The 26,675-nt window shown below is 40.3% G+C and overlaps 1 protein-coding gene across 1 annotated transcript in view; it reads left to right on the plus strand.

Annotated features, from left to right (window-relative positions):
* Positions 1 to 26,675, plus strand: part of LOC105810959 (caldesmon-like) — a 162,547-nt gene that overhangs the window by 90,898 nt on the left and 44,974 nt on the right. The window contains 3 exon segments of the mRNA XM_012645028.1: positions 16,171 to 16,243; positions 16,246 to 16,274; positions 16,277 to 16,304. Of these exon segments, the coding sequence (XP_012500482.1) occupies positions 16,171 to 16,243; positions 16,246 to 16,274; positions 16,277 to 16,304 (130 nt within the window).

Genomic DNA, 26,675 nt, shown 5'->3' on the forward strand with positions numbered 1-26,675 from the left:
TATGGAGAGAAAGAGATTGAGATTCATGTTAAGGAATTGGCTCATGTGGTAATTGTAGGGGCTGGCAAGTTTGAAATCTGTAGGCCTGATTAGCAAACTGGAAATTCAGGTAAGAGTTTACATTGTAGTTTTGAGTTCTAAATCTATAGGATGGCCTGGGCTAGAAACTCAAGCAGGGTTTCTATGTTGAAGTCTTGAGATATGATTCCTTCCTTCTTCCCTGGAAAACTTCAGTCCTTGCTCTTAAGGCCTTCGAATGAATGCTTGGGGCCACCCATATCATGGAGGGTAATCTACTTTACTTAAAGTCAATTGACTATAAATGTTAATCATACCCACAAATACCTTCACAGCACATCTATACTACTGTTTGCCAAACAACTGGGCACCGTAGCCTAGCCAAGTTGGCACATAAAGTTAACCATCATGCAGGATGACAGCTCTAAGTCTCTGTTTTCTTATATGTATAATGAGAACAAAAAATAGTATCTATCTCATGGGGCTGTTTTGTGTGTAAATGAGTTAATACATATAAAACACCCAGAACAATGCTCAGCACATAGCATGCACTGAATAAATGCTAACCACTATAATTATTAGTATTAAATTATTAATCTTATCCTGTCAATCACCTGCATAAATCATTTCAGTCACCTCCCATTGCTTTTTTTTTTTTATTATTATTTCAGCATATTACGGAGGCTCCCATTGCTTTTGACCTCACCCACCAGGCTTCTGTCTATGCAGGTTCTCACTTTCTCTACTGGAGCCCACTGGGCTTCTTGCACACCCTGGTGCTCACCATTTCTCCTCTGTTGCAAGACCTACCTTTACACATAGTGTTCCTTCTGCCTTAATGTGCTTTTCTCCCTGCTTCACTTAATTAGTGCCTCTTATTAAGTCTTCATGTCTCCTTCAATTGTGAAAATCTTTCCTGACTTCTTTTATGAGGTCACTGCTCTTCTAAGTTCTCAGAGGCTATGTGTCACTCCTTAATTCTTGTCATTGTTGGCAACTGACTGCATGTGTGTAATTGTTTTATGTCTGTTTCCATAACTAGACTCTAAACACCATGAAGGAAGGGACTATGATTCTGTCACTTATCCCAGTATTCCCTGGGTTGCTAAGTGTATCTGTGATAAACATATAAACATTTCATATGTCTCTGCATGAGGCATTTGCCCCCACATGGCACCAACTTACAAAGAATACAGAGAACAAGAGAGGTCCAGCTACTGTATAAACTCACAATGACCACCTCACAGCTAGAAAAAAATAGAAGAAAAAGACAAGCCAAGTCCATAATTTGAAGCTGTACTCAGAATAAAGGAGCCAGATAATGGTTTATAAGGACATAAAAACAATATAATAAAGCCATACAGAGTCATGATCAAGGACCTCAAATCCTTTGACAATGTTTCTGTACTTATAAAAATATTGTTGCATAAAATTTGTGCTCAGTATATATGTACTAAATGAAGAAATGAACCATGAATTTCTACCTGGAGCATTTGTCTGCTCACATGCCAGTGTCCCCATGGAGTTTGTATTATTGAGACTATTAATGCTTCCCAACTGCTTTTTTCTTTAGGATGGAGAAGTATCTGTCTCTCAAGGAGAAATCTGTGAATTATTTGTGCCTGAGATGTTTAGATGGACAAACTCTAAATTGTAGAACCAGCTGTTACACTCTACCCCACTTTTATTTCTTCCATAAACCATGTTTAATTATTAATATTCAACTCAGCCTCCTAGGAGGGCCTTCTCCAGTCTAATATCTCTGTGATCAGACTCAGGAATTTTCATTTTAATTAGTTCCCCATGTGATTGTTAAGTGCACTATGTTTGAGAACCACTCCTTTGATTCTTGAATCTGGCCGTGCCACAGAATCACTGGGGAGTCTATCCAAATGGAGACTCGTGCTCCAGCTCAGCCCTGGTCAATCACAATCTCTAGGAACAAGACCCAGGGTGTCCATTTTAAACTTTTTTTGCTAGAACTCAATGTAATTTTTAAATTTGAGGGATTCCCTTTGTTTCTGGGAATTTCTCCACCATTTTTACTTCAAATATTGCCTCTCCTCCATTCTCTCTTTTTTTTCTCGTGAAAGCGTGTTAGATTTGTATTGGAGATTCCCTTCCCTGCGCCATCATGTCTCCTAAATGTTCTTCCATATTTTCCGTGTCTTCATTCCTATGGATTCTCACAATTTCCCCCAGATCATCTACCAATTTACTAAGTCTCTTGTCAGCTATATCTAGTCCATGGTTTTACGCATACAGTTTTCAATTATCGTAGTTTTTATTTCACATTTTTACTTGGTTCTTTTTCATGACCAAGACTTACGCCTTCTGCTTTTTATCTCTATACCTTGCACCTCACATGGTTTCCTCCCTAGACAATGCTGCTTATCAACCTCAGCTTGTGTGCACTGGAGTGACTTCCTTCTTGTATACCTGTCGTAAAACATTATATTAATAATGTATTGTATATCTGTCTCTCTCACAAGACAAAAGCTTCCAAAGGAAAGGAATTATGCTTTATTTGTCTTAGCTTCATTTACTCAGCATCTGGCTTCAAGCCTGGCACATAGGACATACTCCGTAAATGTTTGTTGAACTGAACTAAATTATTGAGGATCTCAGAAATACAAGATCTTTCTAATGAGCTGTATTCACTCTTAAAATTTGATCTGCTTTGGAAAGTTTAACCTGGTGAGAAAAACATGCAAAATCTTAGGCTAAAAAGTTTTTTAGTAGATTATGTGCTTGGAAAGAAGGGATCAGTCCAACAGAAATGTTCAGCACTTGTTAAATGCCTACTTGGCTTTCCTAGGTTAAATATCACTTATAGCATAATTTTCCTTATCTAATTTATAGGCACTTCCCTATTTACTCTGTCATACAAGACAGCAATAAAAGTCCCATAAAAAAATAAAGAGTGCTATTGAGAAAAGTAATATAAAAGTGACTAGGTACAGTATTTTCTCTCCTTAAAAGTATGTAAGAGTGATGCCAGTTTTGAATAGAAAGAATAAACAGAAACAATCCAAATGATCAAAGCCTAGCTATTAACTATGCTTCCCATTAAGCCTTTTCAAATAACAAAGCAAGATTCTTCCTTTTCATATATTAGAATAATGGAATACTTCAAGATCCCATAAGATTTTGCTCCCATGGTGGAAGAAAATTAGGTTAGTCAGCAAAGATCCTTGAGATATTTTATGCCACAAATCTGACAAGTTTTCTTTTTCTTTTATGGAGAATATGTATGTGTGTTAAGTATACACAGGGATTAGCAAGGGATTTAAAGCATTTAAGAAGCATGGGTTTTTTTTTTAACATCTTTGATTACTTTTAAGATAAGAAAAATAAATTATAACTTTAAAGCTTAAAAAAAGATTTTCTACAATTATTTTTTTTCATTGTCCATGTTCCACATCTCACTTTGAACATTTCAGGCTCAAAGCACTCACAGCATGAGTTAATTCATCCATATATAAGCCTGAAGTGGTTTTAAAAAGTTCCAGTTGGCATTTGAAGAAAGTGAACATCAAGGCACTTGCCTCAGATGATCCTGTTGTCGATGGAGTTAGGGAAAGGACTTAGAATTTTCCTGCTTGATTTCTTTGAAGCTTATGAAAGTCATTGAAATAACTTTGAACAATACAGTATGTGTGAAGACAGTTATGTATTTTTTTTTTTTAGCTGTTTTGACCTACAAGGAGTTTCAAGGGAGTTGTGGGTGGGAAATAAGAATCAGAAGGACTGATAAGAATAAGATAAAAATAAGAATCAGACACAGAGGGGTTTTTCTCCAACTCAGAGGGAGGGAGTGCTGCAGCTTTGAATTACCTGGTACGGTTTGGTATTTTGATTATTATCTCTTCATATTTACCCTAAGAAAGGAAGCTGATATACTCCACAAATTCCTTAACTGCGCTGCAATATTTATAATTTCCAAAACCTGCAATTCCTATGCATCAACTAATCTCTCTTCAAAGCTGATATTGGCCTTCTACAGAAAAATGGCAGACATGTTACATGGACCAGGTTCCCATGGAAACCTCCACCATCGGCAACGATCTGGAGTTTCTGCTGTGCCAACTTCCCCAACACACAATCAGGCTTGCCTAAGTGCCCTCATGTATACAAGGACACACATGCCCACAAGGACATTCATACTGCCTTTGTGGCCCGCTCCTGGCTCTTGTCTACAGATATCCTCCAGTTGACCTTTGCAGATGTACACATCAGAACCAACAAGAAAGCCTAAAAAACAGATTACAGTCCCACACCCAAATTCTAATTGCGTAGGATTAGAGAGAATCTTGAGCATAAGTATTCTTAAAAAGCTCCTCAGATGGATCTGATGTGCAGATGTGAGGCTGTAGCAAAAGAGGGAAGCCTTAAAACCCCTTTTCCACAAGAGTAGTTGAAGGAAAGAGGCTCATCACTGAATTCGCTTGTCTGACAGTAATGATCTCCTCTGTAACTCTTTTCTAACAGCCAGTGGGTATTTATCAAAATTAACCTGTTTCTTAGGCTAATGCATAGCGTGATGTCTGCTTGATAACCCAGGCCTGGCTCTGTCTGCCAGTGGGGTTTTGCGTTTCCAAATAAAAGAATTGTAAGTCATAGTGACAGTAGTATAGACCTTTCCTTTATTAAAAAAAAAAAAAAAAAAAAAAAAAAGGAGGAAGGCTCTATGTCAGACATAAAAGGAAAGCCTAATTTAGAAATCTGCACTAGAAATTGCCCTACCAGAATCATATAATAAGATCTGAGGTGGCTTCTAAATGTCTTCCTCTTTGGGATCAATATATCTGGTTGACAACAAAAACAAAAAGTAAATATTTTGGGGAAATGGGAATGAAATTTGTAATTAAAAGATAGAGAGTTTCAGTTTATTTAGAAAAGGCAAATAATGTAATCATTGTACTACCATGATTACTACTTCAAGAAAGGTCTTCCACACCATAGCCAGGAAGTAGAAGCAACATACGTATACATCGATGGGTGAATGAATAAACCAAATGTCACCTACACATACCATAGAATATTATTCAGCCTTAAAAAGGAAGGAAATTCTGACACATGCTACCACATACATGAACCCTGAGGACTTTATTCTAAGTGAATAAGCCAACCACAAAAAGATAAATACTGTATGATTCCACTTATATGTGGTACCTAGAGTAGTCAAATTCATAGATATAGAAAGTAAAATTGTAGTTGCTGGGGGCTAGAAAGAGGGGCAAATGGGAAGTAGTTGTCTTAATGGGTATTAGACAGTTTTGCAAGATGAAAAAGTTGTGGAAATTGGTTGCACAACAATGTGCCTGTACTTAACACTACTGAACTGTACACTTAGAATCGATTAAGATGGTAAATTTTGTGTTAGGTGTTTTGTACCACAATTAAAAAGAAAAAAGAGGAAATGTCTTCCAGTTGAAAAGTCAAGTTCATTTGTGACTCAGAGTAATTGGCATTGTCAGTTTGGATAAGGCACTATAGAGTTGAAATTAGAGAATGTAGAAGTCAGTTTCAACTTTGACACATGATATTTGAGCAAAATTAGGGAGTACATTATTCATCTATTCTTTCCTTTAGACAGTTAAAAAGTATTTACTTGTACATTTTGTGGAACAAGCTTTAGTTTCACAGAAGCTTGGCTGATCCTGGGTCGGTCCCACTGTTATTTAGAGGGGATCAGATTCAATGCAGGGGTCCCAAGGATGAATTTCTGGGCACGGAACATTTCCGTATCTGAGTAGTCTTCTGTCAGGCCAGTGTTGCTCCCACTATTGCAAAAGATGACCCAGAAGCTCAAGTCCAAACCAGAACTGGTCAAATATGGCTCCTGTGGGTTTTCTGGGTCAGGACCATAACAGGCAACTCACCAGTTATCTAAGTTGGGAAATGTTTTACCTTTTCTTGATGAACAACTCGTATGATTATCCTCAAATCTTACAATCCGAGACTCTGGGAAGTTGTGACACCATACATCACTAGCAAGAGATGAGGCAAGTGGTTTTATGCCAAGTCCACATGTTCCCCTCCCTACCTGTTATCCTTGCATATCTCAGAGATGAGGGTGTGTTGATGGGAACAGGCTTAGAGGTCTACCAGACAGACATTGAGATTTGCTTAAAGATCCCTGCTTAGCAGTTCAGATTCACGTGCTACCTTTTCAGTGCTAGATTTGTAATGCAATTAGAGAAGGCGCCTTGCTAGAGAGTGAATTAAAAAGAGAGATAGACCTTTGAGTCCAAGAAGACCAAGGAATAATCTGTATTTGCTGACTTGTTTTATAGCAAGGACGTTTGTTTAGACTTGTTAAAATATGCAATCTGAAACTTACTAACGTCTCCATAGTAAAAGTTCACATCACCGCCACACCTTCCCTCCCTCTCTGACTCTTTACATGCTATTCACAAGTGCCAAGTGCTGCTTCTCCTGGATTGTGCCTCTGCCATTCCACCTCACATACACAAAACCCAATTCACGTACAGCATCAGATTCTGAAATTAAACTTTTGTTCTAAGGACTATTGAAAATCAGTATATATATAAATCCAAATATTCTTCTCTCCCCACCTATAAAATGTGCTTTCATGACATGAACAAAAAACCTTCTCTAAATAGTGGTGAAGAAAAAGACAAAAATGTGTATATATAACTAACAACAACAAAAAAAATCACAGCTGGAATGTTGAGTATGAGAAATGAAACTTGATTCAGGCTGCAAATCCTGCTTAATGTTTAGGCCATTTCCTCAAGTGCTAAACTATGAATACTTCCCCAGACAGGACTGATACCTTTTAGTAAAGAAGTTTTCAGGTGTGGCAAACCATTGTATCTCTCCCATCGCCTTTAAAGGTTCAGGGTGTTGGTTTGCCCCAGTGATTAAGGACACGAGCTGCAGAAAAGCTGAAGGGACAGATTCAGCTAACAATTGTCAGACTCTAAGGTTTTAGCTCAGAAAAGCAAGGGGCAATTTTGTTTCAGTGTTGGAAACACGATTTTCTTGTCATCAAATGGACACAGGCTACAATGTCACCCATACTAGGTAAAATATCTTCAGTACACATATAGAAAATGGCATAAATGTGAACAGAATTGAGGAGGGACTGCAAAATATGTTTGCAATGAGACGCCCAAAGTGACCGTGTCTTGTAGCTCTTGGGCAAATGAACTTAAAGGTAGTTCTGCTTTGATGATTAGGGTATATCTATAGTTGTCGAGACTGTATGTTTGTAATTTATTTGAAAATCAACTCCTTTCTTTGCTTTGTGCCTACAGCACACTGAGGAACTTGGTTTCTCTAACTAAAGGACACTCTTGGAGCCATTTTACAATATGGTGTCCCCTTCATTATAGTTGATAGCTGGGAAGGAACTGAGAAGAGGAAAATCAAGAAAAGAGAACTGTTAGAGTAGCAACCATAATTGAACTGTAGAACACTCTCTGAGGTTCTAGTTAAAAGCAGTTGATCTCAGTATATGCAGACTCTGTATCATCGGTTCTGTGGCTCAGTAATACTAAGTGGTTGTGACTTCCTCAAGGAAGAAAACATCTGCTTCATTAACTTATTCTAACACTTATATGGCCCAGTTAGTTTGATAGTCAAGTGAATATTAACTTTCGAGTACAAGTGGAAAAAAAAAAAAAAAAGGAAGACCACATCTTAAGCTAGAAGCCAAGTTCAATGCTTTAATTTCCGGTAATTTCTTCATTATGTATTTAAATGCTCTTAGTTAAATTAACTGTCAACCATTGCTTCCAATGACCTGATACGAAATTTTAAATTTTCTTAAAGGAAAAGTTAAGATTCTTGCCCCTATGAAAATATTTTTGTTTCCAGACACAAACTAGGTTAAACCAATTGAAAAATTAAAGAATTGACAAATTATTCATTTAATTGTAGCTATATAATATGCAACTTTCAGATATTACTGTACAGCTGTGTGCTCAGATGATTCATTGCCGAGAACTGTCTCAGAAGTTCTACTTATAAAGAATGAAGATTCTAAAATAATATAACACTATTAACTAATATCATGCCACTCATCAATTTCCAAAACACTCACCCACACGCTCTCTCACTTTTCGCACAGGAAATGCATTTTAATATGAGATCAGGTCCCTTTCACTTTAAACCTAGATATTTCTGCTGGAAAATTGTTTCAACTCTGCCATAAGAAATGTGCAGTTTTTTAAACATTGTATTTTATGAGAAAATAATACATATCCCAGAAAACTTCCCACTTTGCTGCTTTCTCTAATTTCTCCTGGACAGGGTACAAAGCTCTTTCGTGCTGTCCGAGCGTCATTTCTCCTGTTATGATAATTTTCCTTTCCTCTATTTGGATTTCTTTACCATTCGTTACGCTGTTGTACGGCCAGCTCCTGTACCTCCCTGAGCCTGTATCCCACGTAATTTCACAGCTTTCGGGGCAGAGTGGAGTCTGTGAAGGAGAAGAATATTTATTGGGAAGGTTAATTTAATCAGGTTCTCTTTACTGCACAAAAAAATCCTTAAAATGATTAAAGTTCCTTGGTGCTTCAGGATCTCCGTTTTCCAGTCCTTAAACACATGCCAGTGCTTTATGATTCAAGATAAGTCACAGATGGCCAATAGCTGCTCATTTTCTTCCAGAAGGCAGCCTGAGTCAAGTGCAAAGGGAGTGCTGGGCGCAGAGGAAAAAAATCAGTATCTGCCCAATTATAAAGTCATTGCAGAGAAAAGCTCTTCATTATTTTGTGATCATGTTAGAGGAGCTCAGCAGCACTTTCACTGAGCAGGTATGGGAGTTCTTTTCCACCACTTGTAAATTTTTTGCTCTCTGGTTTCTCTTCTCTGCCACTCACGGCACTTCTTACAGCCTTTGCCAACAGTACCAACACCTCCGGAGGTGGGGCTGAGAAACTGAAATTGCTTCATCTACAGCTTTGGCTCTTTGGGTGCTCTCTGTCCCCGGGGAGAATTGGACTGGAAAACAGCTTCCTGCCAGGCTCTGTTAGGTGTGACAATGCATTTCTCTCTGTGTTCTCAGGGTGTGATTTGAGATCCTAAAACCAAGAAGCAGATTTGGGTGTAGCAGGTACTGGCAACATTTTCTTTTTGCATGACCTGCTTGAGTGCTCAGTTTTGTTCTTTGCTGTGTTCAGCCAGTAATATGAAAATTTAGGTATTGCACTATAGGTTCTTTCCTTCTCATGAAATTCTGATTATCAGCCTGATTAATGTTTACTGAGTAAGAAAGATGAGATAGCATTGCACAAAGAAAAGAATGTGAAAGCAGAAACCCCTTAATCTCAGAAATGGGCTTTTTTGACATTAGAATACAGCATATAGCAGAATGCCCTATGAAAGCAAGTTTGCTGGTAGACACTGATCCAGCTTATTCTTTCAAATTAGCAAGATCTCAATTGCTTAGACTTTCTGTCAGATGAACCCCAATATATGCTAGAGTGACCTGTGCCTGTTTCGCCCTGGCTCTCTGTATAAAGAGGGCTTTAAGGGAAGGCTGCCTGCCTAACGTGCTCTGCTTCCGATGCTGGGACCTTAACTTGAGGGATCTTAGGTACCACTCTAGGTTCCAATCATATAGCATCCTATTGCCCTACAGGTCATATGGCTAAGGAGCAGGGTAATATCGGGGCCAGGGGGCGGGCAGGGGACTGAAATGAGGAGTTAGATAACCAGGCTCTCAGTCCTGCCTCTTGCAGCTTTATTAGCTGTGAATTTGGGCAAGTCATTTTATTTTTCTCTGCTTCTACTTCTACATCTCCAAAATGCTAGGGCTGGACAATTTGGCCTCTAAGAGTGCATCCAATTCTATGTCATCTAACATTTGATGGTTCTATCTGACTCTAATTCATACTGAGTGGTCAAGTCCATGACTTTAAGACTTCACTGTCAGAAGTTAGACACTGCTCCCACTTGCTTTAGAAATGGATTTATAGAATCTGAAATGTCTTCTTATTTAAACTCCCCACAATGTAGGACACTGGGTAGCACATTGAGTACGCAAAACATAGTGATGGAGACACAGTCTGCAGACAGGCTGCGTGGATTTGAATTGGGACTCATCATTTCACTTCAGGCAAGTTAATTAAACCTTTCTGTGTCTCAGTATTCGCACCTAAATGGGATTCATAATAGTTCTGCTTCTCTGAGGTTCTATAAAAATGAAATGAGCTAGTGCAGATAAAGTTCTCAGAGCCATGCCTGTCATATTGCAGGTGGTCAATAACTGTTAGCTTCCCTCTGGAACATTCCCAAGAATGGCCTGTATACAACATGCAGGGGAGGAGAGCATATTGTATTTTAGGGCAAAACATTCTAATTTTTGGACAACTCTATTATTAGAAAGTTCTACTTTATCATTGGAATTCTTTCCAAATGCAACATTATCTCTTTATCTTGTATTAATTTGCAGTTTCCCTTAAACAAACACTTATCAGGCATTCTGGAAAGCAGAACATCTGCTGGCAAACTCCGCTTCTGCCTCTAATAATTATTTATCATCCCACAGAGGGAAAGAACTGAGACTTGGCTCCAACCATGGGCAGATTTTCCCCTATGGTGATTTAGGTTGTTTGTTTAATTACTGGGAATTCGTTTTCTTTTTATTAGAAATCCCAAACCTTTTGGATTTGGCTAGTAATTAAAATGTATTTCTATAGCATTTTGTAACAGAAAACAAGGTGACCTGGGACTCAGATGGGAGAGAGACTGCAGAGAACTGGAAAACACCAGCTCCGATTTCCAAGATCTGACTCTCTTGGCCATTAAGCATTGAGTGGTGGTCAAGTGGGGCGAGGTTCTTGGTCACGGTTATGATGAGTCCCAAAGGTTTGTGTATCAACTAGCTCCCTGTGATCTTAGCAAAAGAAATAAGACTAAGCTACATTTGCCTTTGTGATTGTTTTCCCTTCAAGGCATTTTGTAAGAAAGATTCATCTGATGCATTCTTTGTCACTTCAGATGACTCAACAGAATGATCCCAATCACCACAATCAATTCAGGACCCTCTGAGAGTCACTAAGGGGAAAGAACAACACCTGGCACAGATTGCCCTTAGCTGGTCTCATCAAATCTTTCCTTTATCTGTAGGTTCTCTAGAGGCATCATGGCAACCCATCCAATAAATGCCTCCCCATCACATGGCAAAGCTACTCTGCTTTAGCCAAGCCTGTCACATTGCCTTTCTAGGTTACCTTTAAGTAACTCTAAAAATTAATAGTTCTATTGATCAGTGAAGACCAATGTTGGCATTGAAAAGAAAGTCAGCATCTGGAATCAAAAGACCTGGTTTAAGTCCATTTAGCTATCTACTTACTGTACAGCCAGGAGTACGCGCTCTCGAACCCTCCGGCAGCTCCGCTTTCTCATTTGCACAGCGGATACTAACACAGGCGACAGTTCAGTTGCACCAGCGAGCAGTGGCTGCTGGGAGTCAAGGATTGCGAAGCCAGGGGTGGAACACAGGGCGAAAGAATCCCCAAATCAAAGGCCTGCCATGGACTGGGAAGGTGCACACGTGGCACATATTTGGCATCCCTAGACTTTAAAGTATTCTCCTGAGGTTATTATAAACATAAAACAAAACAAAACATGGGAAATTGATTTTTAAGTCAAGTGGCACCCAAATGCTACTATCCTTTTTATTAGTTTCATTCCTAGTGAAGGACTATTAGAAGAGAACTGCAAGGAGGAACCTACCTAGACTTTCTGTATTCAAACCAAATCTCTCGTTCATCTGTAGTGACCGTTTTATCAGTGGCCTCCTGAAGGCAAAAGCCCTGTCTTTGTTACGTGTGCTCTCTAAGCGCAGGAGGGTGGGATGGACACAGTAGAATTCAGACAAAGTGGGAGGAAGCTCTGCCCTGGCAGGCTCAAGAGAGAACTGCTGTGGGGAGCAGAGGCCAGTCCTCGGTCGCTCCTCACGCTGTTCGGAGCAGGCAGCCTCCGAATCTGCCTGGGCACCAGCCAGCTCTGCGGGGATTGGATCAAGGCTATTTGCGCGTCTGTTTGCAGGTCATCAGCTTAAGTTTTGTCTACCCATACAAACTGAGAAGGAGATCAATGCAATCATGCAGAAAACTTAATTGAAAAAAAGAAAGAAAAAAAAACAAAAGTCTTGCTATCAATTAAGTACCAATTTTAATTTCTGTGAAGTATGACAAGGACATCCTTAGAAAAGATAGTTTAGTGTTTTACTGAAGAGTTGACACTTTCCCTATGTGTTTCAAGGAATAATGGTAAAAACAGAAAGACATAACTACTATTTTGCAAGCATGGTGCTAGGTACTGTCATTTCTATGCTATGTCATTGGATCCCCACAATAGTTCTATGAAGTGGGATCTAAGGCTCAGAAATATATTGCTGGCCCAGTTTCTCATGGCCAGTGAGTGACAAATCCCAGCCTCAGAACCAAAGCCACGAGTCAAAGTGTGTGGAAATACCCAGAAATTTCAAACAGTACTGGCAACTTTGTGTTGAAACTCGTCTATAAATAGTTCCTTGGTTATTTCTAATTCTCTTCGACTTGGTATCATGCAAGCCATTCAGCAATATGATACAGATAGATATTTCCTTTTCAAAACATTGCACAAATACATGATTTCCTTCCCTCTTTCCACCCTGTTCAGGAGAAGTAGGAAAAGAGCAAGGTAATAGGAATTTACCTCCAAGCTATAAAGCCTTCCTATCCTTTCAGTAATCACTGCGCAGAGTTCTAGTTACTAAGGAGACCGTAACAGACTCCGTTAGATTCAAGTACAACACTCGGGTTGCCTTGCCAGTGAACACCAAAAAGGCAAAGGAAAATATTATTGTTGCTGAAATCATTTGATGTCTATGACTAATAAAAAAACATGTTGGCAAATTGAATTACTTGAAATGTCCAAAGGGCTTGATTAAAGCTACGAATTAATAGCATACAGCAGTTCTGTCTGGAGAAAAGAAAAAAAAAGAAGACAAAGATGTTAAACTATTGTAAAATGTATCTGAATAATCAAAAGGTCTCAACAGAAATCTTAGGCAACCAATTGAGGTCTTTAATCCAATTTTTAATATAAATTTAATTTTCCCCACCCCTTTCCCTTATAACTAAATAATAAAGTTTGTATATTTTGAGTCACATTATCCTTGAATTCTAAGGGACCCATGAGCCTTCTTGGCCCTTTTATTCAACTTCTCGCAAATACCAGAATTAGTTTTACAGTGTCCCTGACACGTGTGCCAGCCCTAGAGGTGCCTGTTCACTCGAGTGCTGTCCCCCTGGGGGGCTGGAGGAAGCCAGAGGCGCAAAGAGCGGGGCAGCCGGACCCCCAGCGACCTGCTGACCTGGGTCCTGGGCTACTGGGGGCCTGCCTGAGGGTGTCCCCCAGTCTCCACTGGAGCATTCCCGGAGCAGGAGGTCTCTGCCGGGGCCCTCCCATCCTGCTGCGGACGCAGCTCTGACTGTCGGAGGCTGCTTCCTCGTGTTGTGCCAAACGCTGCCTCTTGTGTTTTCTGCCCATTGTTCTTCATGGTCTCTTCAGAACAGCGCCGTTTGACTCAACTTCCTCTCCTCTTGAATAGTCCCTTAGATGACTCAAGTCAACTGTCATGACTGTCCTGTGTACTGTACTGTCTTCTCCAAATTAGATACCCTCAATTTCTTTCTCAGATCGTCAGGTAAATATACAAATATTATAACAATAAGAAGAGGCAGAACACATAATCACCATAAGAGAAATAAGAGTTAAATATTTTAACTGACAATGTTAACTGACACTAAGCAGCACTGTGTGTACACGCCACGTCCTTGCATTCTACCTGCCAGGTCGTCCGTCAAAATGGAAATGTGTTGGTAGGACTTTTTCTTAGTGACAGACACCAGGCCAGCTCCTAGTGACTGCCCATCAATTCTCACCGAGCTACATTTATTTTTTCTTTTGTTTAATTACTATCAAGGCATACCTTGAGAAAAGTTTCTAGAAAAATACATACCTACATATGAATGGTTGTGACATAGTCTGAGAATTTGAATACCATCTGTTAAGAATTAAGGGAAGGGCGATGTAAGGAAACTAATTCTTCACTTCTTTCTTTACCCAAGCTCTTATAATAAAAAATTTCAAACATACAGAAAAGTTGAAATAATTTTATAGTGAACACTAGACGCCACCATGAACATTTTGCTATCTTCAATTTATCACGTATCTATTCATTTCTCTATCCATCCATCAACCTGCCTTCCTTTTTTATGCATTTCAGTGGAATTTGCTCTCATCAGTACACTTAATCCTTAACAGTTCAGCATGCATATCATCATCAGTTCTTTTCTGGTACCTTTAATCAGCACTCTCTTCTAAATCCCTCTTGCCATACTTTCCTTCACTGTCTCCACTTTCTCAATTTTCATTTCTGTACCCTTCTTCCCACTTTATAGCTCCAAAGTTCTAAGTGGTAAAAGGAAAGCATAAAAATCTGAGCATGGAACAGTCTTGAATTAGCATCAGGAAAGGTCACTGATGGCCACCCAGGGCCTCAGAGGTGCTTTCACCACAGGCCTCGGACGGACAAGGTCCTTACTGAACAAGCTGAGCCAACCCAACAAAAGAGGAGGTGTACATCAGCATGACAACTTAATAATTTATCATTAGAAACAGCTGTCAAATACTCAACATATTTCTTGATCAGTCTCTCCCTGAACTAATGTACGTGGCAGGCCAAATTAGGAAAGTTTTCAGTGAATAGAGACTCAAAGGAAGGGAATTAGTTAGGGGATCTTAGTGGCCTGGAGGCAGAGACTTCATCAGCCTTAATGTTTCAACAACTGGCCAACACGGCACCTGACACCCAGGGATGCTTCGTAACTATGAGTACGATGATGGAGTGAGTCCATGAATACTAACTAGCGCTCTAGAACTGCCACGGAGACCAGGCACCCCCGCTGTGGCTCAGAGCACTTCTCACCTGGATGGTGCGGGGTGAACTCTGCCAGATTCTACTCCTCCACCTCCCTTTAAAGAAATTCCATGACTACCATTCTTTATTAGTCATTTTTATGCCATTAATTAAGCTTTAATGAAGTCCTGATCTTCCTACTTTGGGCCTGGAAGAGAACCTGTCTTTAAAAATGGGACGTCTGTGTCTATTTGATCCCATCTTTGATAAACTGAATTTACTGGATTTACTCTTATAGAGGAGAGTCATTCTCTGCTGCCCAAGTGTGCTGCCTTCAGAGGTGAAGCAAGAACACACTCTCCCCTGCTGAGCAAAACCATCCCTTCCCCTATCTCAAGATTTATGTCCAGTAAGAAATGTTAGTCATTTGTTTTCTGGGCTTCCTAATCACTGGCCCACAAAGACTTGGCAAGGTGAGCTCTTCAGTGGAATGGCAGCTACACACAAGTGCAAATGCAGCACTTTTCACAATAGACAGCTTCTCCAAAGTCGCAGATAAATCCAATTTTGATAAATCAAAGCCACTTTGAAATTCATAAAAGGAATTTTCTAGTCATAAAGTCTCAAGGTGCATCCTTTGGTTATGTAACAACGTCCTAATGTAGCTCTCCCAAATGTTTAGATCTCATAAATCAGATTATTTTATAGCAAGGCATTCCTGTCCTCTACTGCTTAAAAACTCATTCTTACCCTTGACACTTTCCCTATATAGATACCATAGTAAATATCTATAAATACCAACATTTTGTGGTCACATCATACACTTTAGAGTTTATTTGAATGCAAACCATCATGATTTGGGGGGAAATGACTCAGAATCAAGGCTCTGTTTCACATGAGTCTACTTATAGATTGGATAAAAACCCTGATACTTTTAGACACTAGCACCTCAGTGGTAAATGCTAGCTGGCAACTAGAGTTCTCTAATTGCCTTTATTATGAGCAACCAATCCACAGGGTCTTGATTAAACGCGCTTTGAGAGGGTAGAAGATACTGTGAAGTAGAGGGTTGGCTTTTATTGCTGGAGCTTCACATGCTCTGACAAGAGCACATACACTCTGCTACACGGACCACGAATAGGACTCCCTCTAGGTGAACATCTCAGTGGGGCTTCAGAGGAAGTGTTTGCTCTGACATCATTAATTCTTTTCGTTCCTTTGATGCATCTGTCTCTAGTGACGGAAATTCTTATTTTTTTAAGAAACTAAAGCACAAAAAGACAGTGAAAAAGCTACAAACTGATTTGGTAACAGCTAAGCAAGAGGCTGCCTTCACAGTCTGGAACTCAGTGAGAAGATAAAGACTCTCTGTGTGAAGGGAAGCCAGCCCCTAGAGGTCAGTATTACCACCTGACGGTTGCACCCTGGCCCACCATCCTGGGTGATGCACATATACATAGTTTTATTGGCAATAAAGTGTAAATGGAGGCCACAGTGCCAGCAGCCTGGTGGCCCAGCAGCACCCTGGCCTGGCCTGACCTCCACTTGGCATGAACAGAGACAGCACGTGAGCTGCTAACTCTGAGCTGGATTCGCTCTCACCTTAAAAGAGGCAGAGAGTGAGTAAGGGGTTCTTTAAGGGAAAATCTCTGAGGCTGAAGAGCTGGACTGAAATAGATCTGAGAAGTGTCGTTGAACAAGCTGGGTGGCAGTGGGGACAGGCAGGGCCTGGGAAGGAAGGCTGGTGCCTGCAGGGACAGAGACGGAGCTCTGGAGTAAAGCACAGGCTGGTAAACTAGACACGAGAATGGAAGTGATTCTTTTTTTTCCCAGTAGGTGAATGAATCAGAAACCAGAAGGGAATGCTGTTTGGGGATGAAAATCTGGGTAGTTCAGAAAATTTTTGATAGCCACATTGGTTTTGATTTTTAAAAAAGACTTCTCCAACTAAGAAACTATAAACACATATTAGGAAAAAAACCAATCCAAACCAAGACGTCAGATTGTCATCATTAGCGATCTGAGTTAACATTTAATAGAGTGCTACGTGCCCGGCGTTTTGCTAAGCGTTCCATGTGTGTTTAATTCTCAGAATAACCTCTGAGGTAAGTACACTTACGAATTCCACAAGAATAAGCAGAGGCTTAGAGATGTTAATTACCTCGGCCCAGGTTGGATCCGTGCAAGCAACACTTGGCTTCCAGAGCAGCAATTTGCCCTCCCCCAGGGTAGCTTTCCCAGCTTTGCAAGACTGAGGACACTTCCCCTCTGCTAAGTAGCAGCAATATCCGACTTCGTTTCTGCCTGGTGGAGGCCTGCAAAGCTGTGGTTCCCTGGGATAAACGTCTTCCTTTGATGTGTGCCACTCTTGCAAAGCCAGGAACATGCCATTGTTCTGACCCTGGCTTCCTTTATTACTCATAAATAATTTTGGAAAAAGAGGAGCAACATGGAAACAAATGGAGGAGGAAACAAATGGCTTCAGAAAGGGAGCCACTCCCAGAATCCTGACTACAGGGAAAAGCTTTTCACATGAATTTGGTCTTCATTTTCAATTTTGAATAGTGCTCTCTGGGGTTCAAATGGCATATAGCACTGTCATCTCGCAACATACACAGGTCAATTGGTTTTTTCTCTTTCAACTAAACAACGTAAAGACAGTTTATAAATTTACTTTTACCGCCATGAATCCTAAAAGAATAAAATCCATTAGAGGATATTACGCATGTAAAAGTCTTTATGCTGAGGCATCACAGCCAGACTTTCGACTGGTTGCATGACAAGAACCCGACAGAGAACACAGTGGAGAAAGTTTTCCAGTTCACTTGACAGAAGTCAACTCCTTGACTGCATTTTAAACCAGGTGCAGAAAATATTATTGCAAGATACCTAATTCTTGTTTCTTTCATTTTTTACCAAAAAAAAAAAAATATTATTTGCTATGACACTTTTGTCTCTTGGATATTTTGATAAGTCAAAAATTACATAATACTAATGTACCAGGACTTTAAAGGTTTGGGAGAGGAACAAAACATTAAATGCTACCTTTCTGTCTTTGTTCATTTTTTCTCTATATTTCAGTTTTAAATGACAACAACAACAAAGAAAAAAGAAAAAAAGACCAGTACGGAAAAAATAAAGCCCTGATATATTTATGTACAGATACAAATTTAAAATTTAAATAAAGCCAGTCATCCTAAAGTCCACTGTAGATCAAAACAGTGACCCCTTTTGGACCTACATGTTGCTTCTCGTATTTGGTGGAGAAACTGAGTCAGTGGACTGACATTTAGCACTAAGATCTTAAATCAAATATCTGTTCATTCTTACTCTCCCCCAGCCCCATACAGCCTCAGCCTGAATTCAGTAGCCCAGGAGACTGTCAAGGCCATTGTGGCCCCAAAGCAGTATTACCTGGCATTTTCAGAGACCTTAGTCACTTTGCTCTACCTCTCAGTGCACTTCATAAAATCCGAAAAGATGTCCAGGAACTTTAATACACAATGACCCCTGTTTAACCACAGAGCAATTAGGGCTGACCTACCACTCCACGCACACATATTTCTGGACCCAGAGCACCTCCCCTCCCCTAGTTATCTTGTGTTATTTTATAAAATGTTTGTTTTGGGTTCTCAAACCTCTGTTTGCAAATGGCAGACGCCCCAGTCATAATAGCTTAAGGAGAAAGGGTGATCTATCGGCACATGTAAACAAACCAAGAGAGGACATGCTCTTAGCCTTCCAGTCTGGTGGAATCCAGTTCTCAGGTAGCATCGGGACACTCTGTGTCACTCATCTCTGCTTCTCTGTGCATTGAGACTTCATTCTCTCAAGCTTGATGTCAGTAGAGACTGGAAAAGTGGCCATAAGCAGCTATGCCCTCCTTGTCATCTCTCCTCCAGCGGAAAAAAGAAAGCATTTTCCACTAGCTCCAGTTAGAAAAGGTATAAGAAAGAACTCCGTCCTGGCTTGGATTGAGTACCCGTCCCAGGACGTGAACCATTCTCTGTGGCCAGAGGAGAGGAACTGTGTTCGGACAAGCTTTGGTCGTGACCTGCCACTAGACGGCAGGGCAAAGAGGAATAAGGATAGGGAAGGAGAATGCTCTAGCGGGCAGCTCCCACCAAAAGCTCAGAGCTGGACCGGGAGAAAAACACTTCCTTAATGGGAGGGGTGTCCCATTACTGGAAAGAAGGAGTGATGGACAAAACCAACATGTCCAACACACTCTCAGCTAGTGATCAGGTTAAAATGTAATGTAATGCTTAATGAATCACCCATCCCATGGGTATTTGCACTTTAAAAGCAGATTCTTCTCAATGAACAAAAGACCTTCATGACCCAAGAAATAAAATTCCTACGGTATAATTTCGGATCTCATAATAGAGAGTGAACCATTTTGGGAAAGGAGCCTCTTCCAGCCTCCACCAAGTGATGCCTGGTTGCCTGCTCTGAAGGCCTGCCTGACTGGCACAATTCGCATTGCAAGAAGGTAAAAAGTGTTGATTCTAAGTGACATGTCACGTTACCTGGATTAATATTAAGCTACTTTTCTGTTATAGTTACAAACTGATTAGTGACATATTTCCAAATAAATTAGAACATCTTTTTACCAAAGTGTATAATTTGTCCTTGTCTGGTTCATTTGCTAAACAGTCTATAGGTTACCATTCAGGACTTCTGATCAGAGGGAAGTTCCAGAATATTTGGAGTATTTTAAGCATATTCATACTCAAATTGATAAAACAGTGAGTGGGCTACTAAACTTTTTTAAAAACATAAAAACAGTAAACTATTTCACTGGCTATGTTCTTAAAATACTTCCAAGGAAATAAATGATTTAAGTGGATGGAAAGTTTAGTTGAAAAGAAAAACACCTTTCTTATAAAACTGGCACAGCAGGAAACTTACTTACAGCCTGAGCGTTGTTTGTTGATTTTACTTTGTGCAAATACTCACAACCCAAGGCAGGTTACTTCCCTCATTTCCACAGCTTGCATCCGAGGTGCTTACAGCTTTATTTAATAGCAGAGCTCAGTGAAATACCTATTGTACACCTTCAAAGCTTGAGTTCACCTTTTGGCAAAACTCAGTATGCAGGAACCTAACTTTAAATTTCAAAACAATTTTTGCTTCCTTTCTCTTAGGAGGACAAAGCTACTTTTGCTAAAGACCTTATTAACTATATCCTGTTGGTGTGTGAGTAGTCACTTAGCTGATGAAAGCTCCTGTCTTTGACCAGAATATCAGGGACCTGGTTTGTATATTTCAAGGTAGAGTACTTAAGGGAATGCACCCTTCTGGATTTTTTTCTTTTAATATCATTTAATTCTTTTCTGTTAATATGTACAGCTACCAAATAAGGTGTCTAGCTCCCACATACATGTTCCCGTTGTCCCAGTGAAAGTCCCGTCAACTCTAAAGTTTTCTCTTGATTTTACTCCCAATAAGAAGACACTCCCCAGGTGATGCTGGAACATCCCAGGGTAGACTCATCCTAAACTCAGTGTCTGAATCGAGCCAGCCACACTTTTGACAGGGAGCTTGTAATAGGGTTGACATTTCAGTGTTTTTCAGTGACACAAGACTGTTTCTAAACACTAGACGGTTTATCCCATTAATTTTAAGAATCAGACTGGTGCTGCCCCATATTCTTGAGAAAGTCAGGAGACATGTGTCTTCACCAACACCCCAGAGCCAGCTCTAACCAGCATTTTATTTATTTTTTTTCTTTTATTTCAGCATATTATGGGGGTACAGATGTTTAGGAATGATATCTTTTACCATGAGTGCACCGCCCCCCGGCACTCGGCCCAGCCCTGCTCTCTCTGACAGTAGCCTTTTCCCCTCTCCTCCTGCAAACTTCCTCAGGGTCAGCGCTCCTGTTGCAGCTAGGAGTTAAGAAAACAGGGATGTGGAGGTGATGGAAATGATTTGGAATTAGATATGGCAACGGTTGCACAACAAAGTTAATATAGTAAAACCACTGAACTGTACACTTTAAAACGGTTAACATGGTACATTTTATGCTATGTGAATTTTATCTCTATTAGAGAAAAAAACCACAGTGATTAAAACAATCCTCACTAACATGTAATGAGCAACAACCCTGTCAAGTGTAAGTGTATTTTAAAGAAAGTGCACTGGGCCTAAATAAAACCTTGACTTGGTAGAATTCCAGGCATTTAAAGAGAGGTCATTTTAATTCTCATTGGATTAAGGCCAGTCTTGAATGGGCATCCACTGTGTGTAGGTTGTGGACTAACGCCGCCCTTGCCTCTGCCGCCTTCCCTCCGCCCAGCTCTTGCAGAGCTGTCATTCCGCAGACTAGGAGCCCATTGCTTGACCAATGGTCCTATACCTTGTTTCACCACTGAACACAGATATTTACTTGACCAGCCTAACCTAGAGTTTCCTGAGATAGTAACAAAGCTGGTCTTGAGATCTCACCGTTTCAACTGCTGGGACTTTGCGAAAGCCCTGCTCGCCTCCCCTGCCATCAGACTGCGCGGAGTCCGTCGGATATTCAGTCAAAAGTGCAAACGGGGCTTTCACACTCCCTGCTTCCCACTGCAGTCGGGGTGCTGTTTGCTTGACAGAAAATGACAAGAACTCGCAGCGATTCCCCCCGCCCAGGAATCATTATACCACCATTTGCAGAAAAGAATTTTCTTCAAAAGCACTCCCACTGAATCTTCAGCCACAGAAACTACTTCAAGGTGGGGTGTTTTACATTTAGACCAATAAACACCAGCAATTAACATCAGGGAAAAACGGGGGAGCACAGAAATGCTAAGTTCAATGTATGCTTTCCAAACACGGCAAGATCCTAAGGAGTTTTTATATTTGCCACATAGAAATAGCTCATACTTACCTTTTTAATCTCCAGGTCTCATTCAGAGACTGCCTCAGGTTGTCTCTTCCTTTGTCCGCCGAAAATCTTTTCCTGAGCAACAGTCACTGTGCCCCCAGACCAGTCTCCTCACTGCTTTCAAAGGTTCCCTCCAGGGTGAGCATCTGCTCCGGGAGTCCCTGCAAAGCTTAGAGACCCCGAGAAATGCTACCTCTCCCAGCTGGAGGCTGCGCCCTAATTTGATAGGTACAAATTCACGTAATTCTGATTTTCAAAAGAACACTTCAGAAACCTCTAGGTCTAGAAATCACTGATGTAAGAACTAGGCATTGATTAGGACTCAGTTGATTGCAAGTGACAGAAACCAAAACAAAACTAGTCTAAGCAGTGAGACAAAGACATAAAGTGTAACTATAATGTTTGTACCCTCACAAAACCCTGCAATAATAAATAAAAAAATAAAGAAAGAAAGAAAGAAAGAAAGAAAAGAAAAAAAAAGAAACCTGATTTCCAAAAAAAAAAAAACTAGTCTAAGCAGAAAAAGAATCTGTTAGCCCCTGAGGCTGGCAAGGAGGCTGAGCCCCAAGGTTCTGGACGGCTCCCTTGGCTCCTGTTCGCCTGCTGGCCCATGTGGGCTGCTGTGAACACCTACCGGGACAGGGCCCTGGCTGCCCTGGGCTCAGGATCCTGCCAGTCATGAACACCTTTTGTTTCTGCCGGCTCTGAACCACTTCCCCCTTCTTTCTGTAACAAAAGCATGATTTTCCTTTGGGGGGTACCCCTCCTAGTCTCTGCAGTCTGTGTCCTTTTCCCCTTGGCCCAGGGGAAGGTTTGTGACTGTTTGGGGCCAGTCACGCTTGGTTTTTTCCAGGAACTTGAATCTCGAGCTGAGTTGAATGAGGGAGGACAGAAAGGCTCGAGCCGGTTCACCCTGGAGGTCGGCCCCTGGCCCCTGAGGAAATAGTCTATTAATATTTGGTGCCTATATTCCAAGGGCTGCCTTTATGAGGTTTGGTGGATAAGATTTCCTTTCATCTTCTATCCTTGCCATAAATACTTTTTTTTGCTTAAGGTCGTCAGCATCAGCTTATAGTACTGACAACCAAAGAGCCTTAATCCCTACCCACTCCAAGTAACAGAGCTGCCTTCTCGCTGTCCACACAGAAATCTCGGAGAAGGCATTTGTGTGGCCCTACTTGCGTCACATGCTTTGCGGCAGAGGCAATGGGGCTTTAGCATGGACCACACCAGAGCTATGTGCCAGAGGTCAAAGGCCAGAGAACCTTATTCGGTAAAAGAAGATGGCAAAGCTTTCTGGACAGAAGACAAAAGACAATCCTCATTGCTCCCTACAATCTGTTTTGGTTAAACCTTATAAACTTGGAGCAAAGAGCCATTCACTGTTTTGTCTTGTCAGGAAAGTATAAAATTTTTCTCTTTCTGGCCTTTTATTTTCAGACTGCATATTTAGGCCCTTCCCTTTGTGAGATATTTGGAAATTTATTTATTTTATAATTAACACAGGGTAAGAAGATCCATTCTGAAATTTTTGGTTGGGATCCAGTATTTTCTAGCTACACCAGCTGTGGGAATTCAGTGATGTCAAGGTCCCCTCCCTCCTTTGTTTGTATGACTAATTTTGGAATGATACCATTATCAGGAAATGGAATTCCCTTCCTTCTGTCCTTCCCTTAGGAATGGTCTTTAAAAAAAAAAAAGACAGTCAACCTGGCTTCTGTATCTGGAGGGGTTGGATGAAAGGGCAAGCACCAGCTAAGGGTTAGATAGACAAGGCACGTGGGGACTGGAGCTTGATCAATTTCCTACGTTACCGCGGAGACTGCTATGGTCACCAGAAGAGCACGTACTGTTTGGGACTGTCGTTAAATGACCCAGACTAGAGCCGAGTAGGAAGATGCTTCCTCCAGGAAATGTGCAGAACAGTCTTGGGCACTCCTTTGTCAAACATCAGCAGATGGACATTTATTTGTCAATATAAGCTGAATTGGAGACTTTGAGGTTGCAAACAATTGTCAGCCAGCTGTCAATACTGGCGCAACTGTCCTTGGTATAAACCTTTTGTTGACAAAGTAGAAAAAGTGAATGGTATTCTCTCCTGCAGCTCCCCAGACGCCTTGCCATTATTTTATTTAGTGACTTAGTGTTTCCTGATAGGAGTTTGAGGTTAGAGATTAGCTACATTGGTCATATGAATAAATTTGGAGGAAAGTATGAGTATTTAAAGGGAGCTTGAGCTCATCAAATCAAATTTAGAAAATATGCACAGAACCAAATTCTGCTGGACAATTGGGAGCCTTCTGTTTGAAGGCACAGGATTTATGATTTATTTCTGGCCAGTGGGATAGTGTCATACACACACATACATATTAGGTATATACCCCTATATGCATTGCAGAAGTCTGGAAGAGTATGTTTTTAAAGATACACTGATTTGGAGCAAATTACCCTACTGTGTTTCTGAATTCCTCAATCAAATAAAGCCACAATTTTAGCACATAAGTAAAAAGAAATAAAGGAAAAATGTAAGAGGAATAGCATTGTTTCTGACTTGCTTAGTGTGCAGTTGGATCCTGGAGAGGCGCATTAACTCCTGCTGGCACAATAAATGAGGCCAGCAAGGCGGAAAACGTTACTGACCTTCTGCAGATGCTCTCCTAATCCCAGAAAGTGTGGCTGAGAATCCCCTGCCTTGATTTTCCAGTAAGACCCGGCAATCCTACCATGCCAAACCATCATGCTGGTAGAACATCTGTTCCACAAAGACGGTCAAGACATGTTCCAGGGGCCACTTTTTTCTGTGGCCATTCCTAGTGAATAAGGAAACAGCCCTATTTCTATTCTAGAGAATTTTGAATAGAATTTGGCAAACAAAGGAGGGAGGAGCCCTTGGCCACAGACTGAATTTATATTATTATGCAGTTGACCTTTGAACTGCATGGGCCCACTTATATTCGATTTCCTTCCACCTCTGCCACACCCGAGACAAGGAGACCAACCTCGCCTCTCCCTCCTCCTCCTCAGCCTACTCAACATGAAGACCTTTATGATGATCTACTTTTCTACTTAATGAACACCTAATATATTTTCTCTCCCTTATGATTTTCTTAATAACATTTTCGTTTCTCTAGCTTCCTTTATTATAAGAATACAGTATATAACACATATACAAAATATGTGTTAACCAACTGTTTATGTCATTAAGGCTTCTGGTCAACAGTAAGCTGTTAGTAGTTGCGTTCGAGGGGAGTCAAAGTTATATGTGGCTTTTCAACTATGAGGGAGGTCGGCATCCCTAACCCCCGAGTTGTCCAAGGGTCAACTGTAAATTGATCAGTTTTAACTCAAAAAGGTAAGTTTCTGAGGCCAAGGAAATGAAAAGATGCAGAAGAGATGGCAGAGAGATACATGTGTGCTTCACAAACGGAAGAAAACAAGAATTCTTATGCGTCCTCAAAGGCAGAACAAGTACTTACGAGACAGCTTGATAGGATAAAACTATAGAATCTCTATATTGCCTTAACTCTTAAAAAGTTCCTAATTTATAGGGCAACAGGGTGGCAAACTTTTTATGACATTGAGCTGTCTGTAATAAGAGTCTGATGTCAAGTCAATGTGTCATCCTTTAAGTTGACTCACAACACACCAACCTGTTTGACAAACATCCCGTCCAGTCCCTTTCTCCCCACTGACCAGAGAAACAATCTTCAGGGTGAAGAGGTCTTCCTAACACTGGATGAGTGCGAAAACTCTGGTAAATTTCTTACAGAATGTAGATAATTTTCACTATGCTTCTATTTTATTTTTGTAAGGTAAGCCACAACCAGATACCATTTATTCATTTTCATTTTAAATTATGTATAATGTTAATTAATTCATCTATAATTTTTATATTATTTTATTGTTTTTTAAAGATTAAGAGAAGCTTTAAAATGAGAACTCTTAAAATACATTTTTTTTAATTTTGAAAATTTTTGGGTTTTTTTGTTTTCCTTTTTGAGATGGGATCTCACTGTATTGCCCAGGCTAGAGTGCAGTGGCATCATCATAACTCACTGCAACCTCAAATTCCTGGGCTCAAACGATCCACCTGCCTCAGCCTTCTGAGTAGCTGGAACTACAGGGGTACGCCTGTACACCACCACACCCCGCTAATTTTTCTATTTTTTGTAAAGACAAGGTCTCACTATGTTGCTTGGGCTGGTCTCAAACTCCTGACCTCAAGTGATCCTTCCACTTCAGACTCCCAAAGTGCTAGGATTACAGACTTGAGCCACTGTGCCTGGCCTATTTTCAAGTTTTAATATCTCTATAGTGATAGTGTTATTAGAACTAAAGGTCAGGACACTAGCTAAGTTCTGACATAAATTTACATTCTTATTCAAAAATATTTGAAATCAAGACCATGCTCCAGAATTCTAAATATATTATGACTGTACTTATAGTTCAAATAGTATTGCATGAGAGAATAGAAATGCTATATTTATTTAACTGATTTCATTTACGGATATTAGCTGCTAAGTATCTTGGGATCTTAGAAGCAAAGGTTAGTAGAATGTAATTAACCCTACAAATCCAAGAGAATGTCAATGACATTGAGGAAAATACATAGCTAACTACTCAGAAAGTGAGAATTAGTGCTTAGATATTATTAATTGTAGCAGAGGAAGAGAAAATATTAGATCTAGACCTTGTATATTCCATCTATCTTGATGCTATAAGCAAAATTTTCAGATGCAAGGGGCTAATCTTTTCTTTTTGATAGCCATAACTTTTCCATATAAGTCCCAAGAGTCAATAATTGAATTTGAGAAAAGATGCCCTTCTTTTGAGGTTGCTTTTGATCTGATGCCAAAGGGAAGTAATTTATTTAGCCGAAGCTGTGGGTTCTAAACA

Source organism: Propithecus coquereli, unplaced genomic scaffold (assembly GCF_000956105.1).
Source record: "Propithecus coquereli isolate 6110/MARCELLA unplaced genomic scaffold, Pcoq_1.0 Scaffold224, whole genome shotgun sequence".
NCBI classification, from domain to species: Eukaryota; Metazoa; Chordata; class Mammalia; order Primates; family Indriidae; genus Propithecus; species Propithecus coquereli.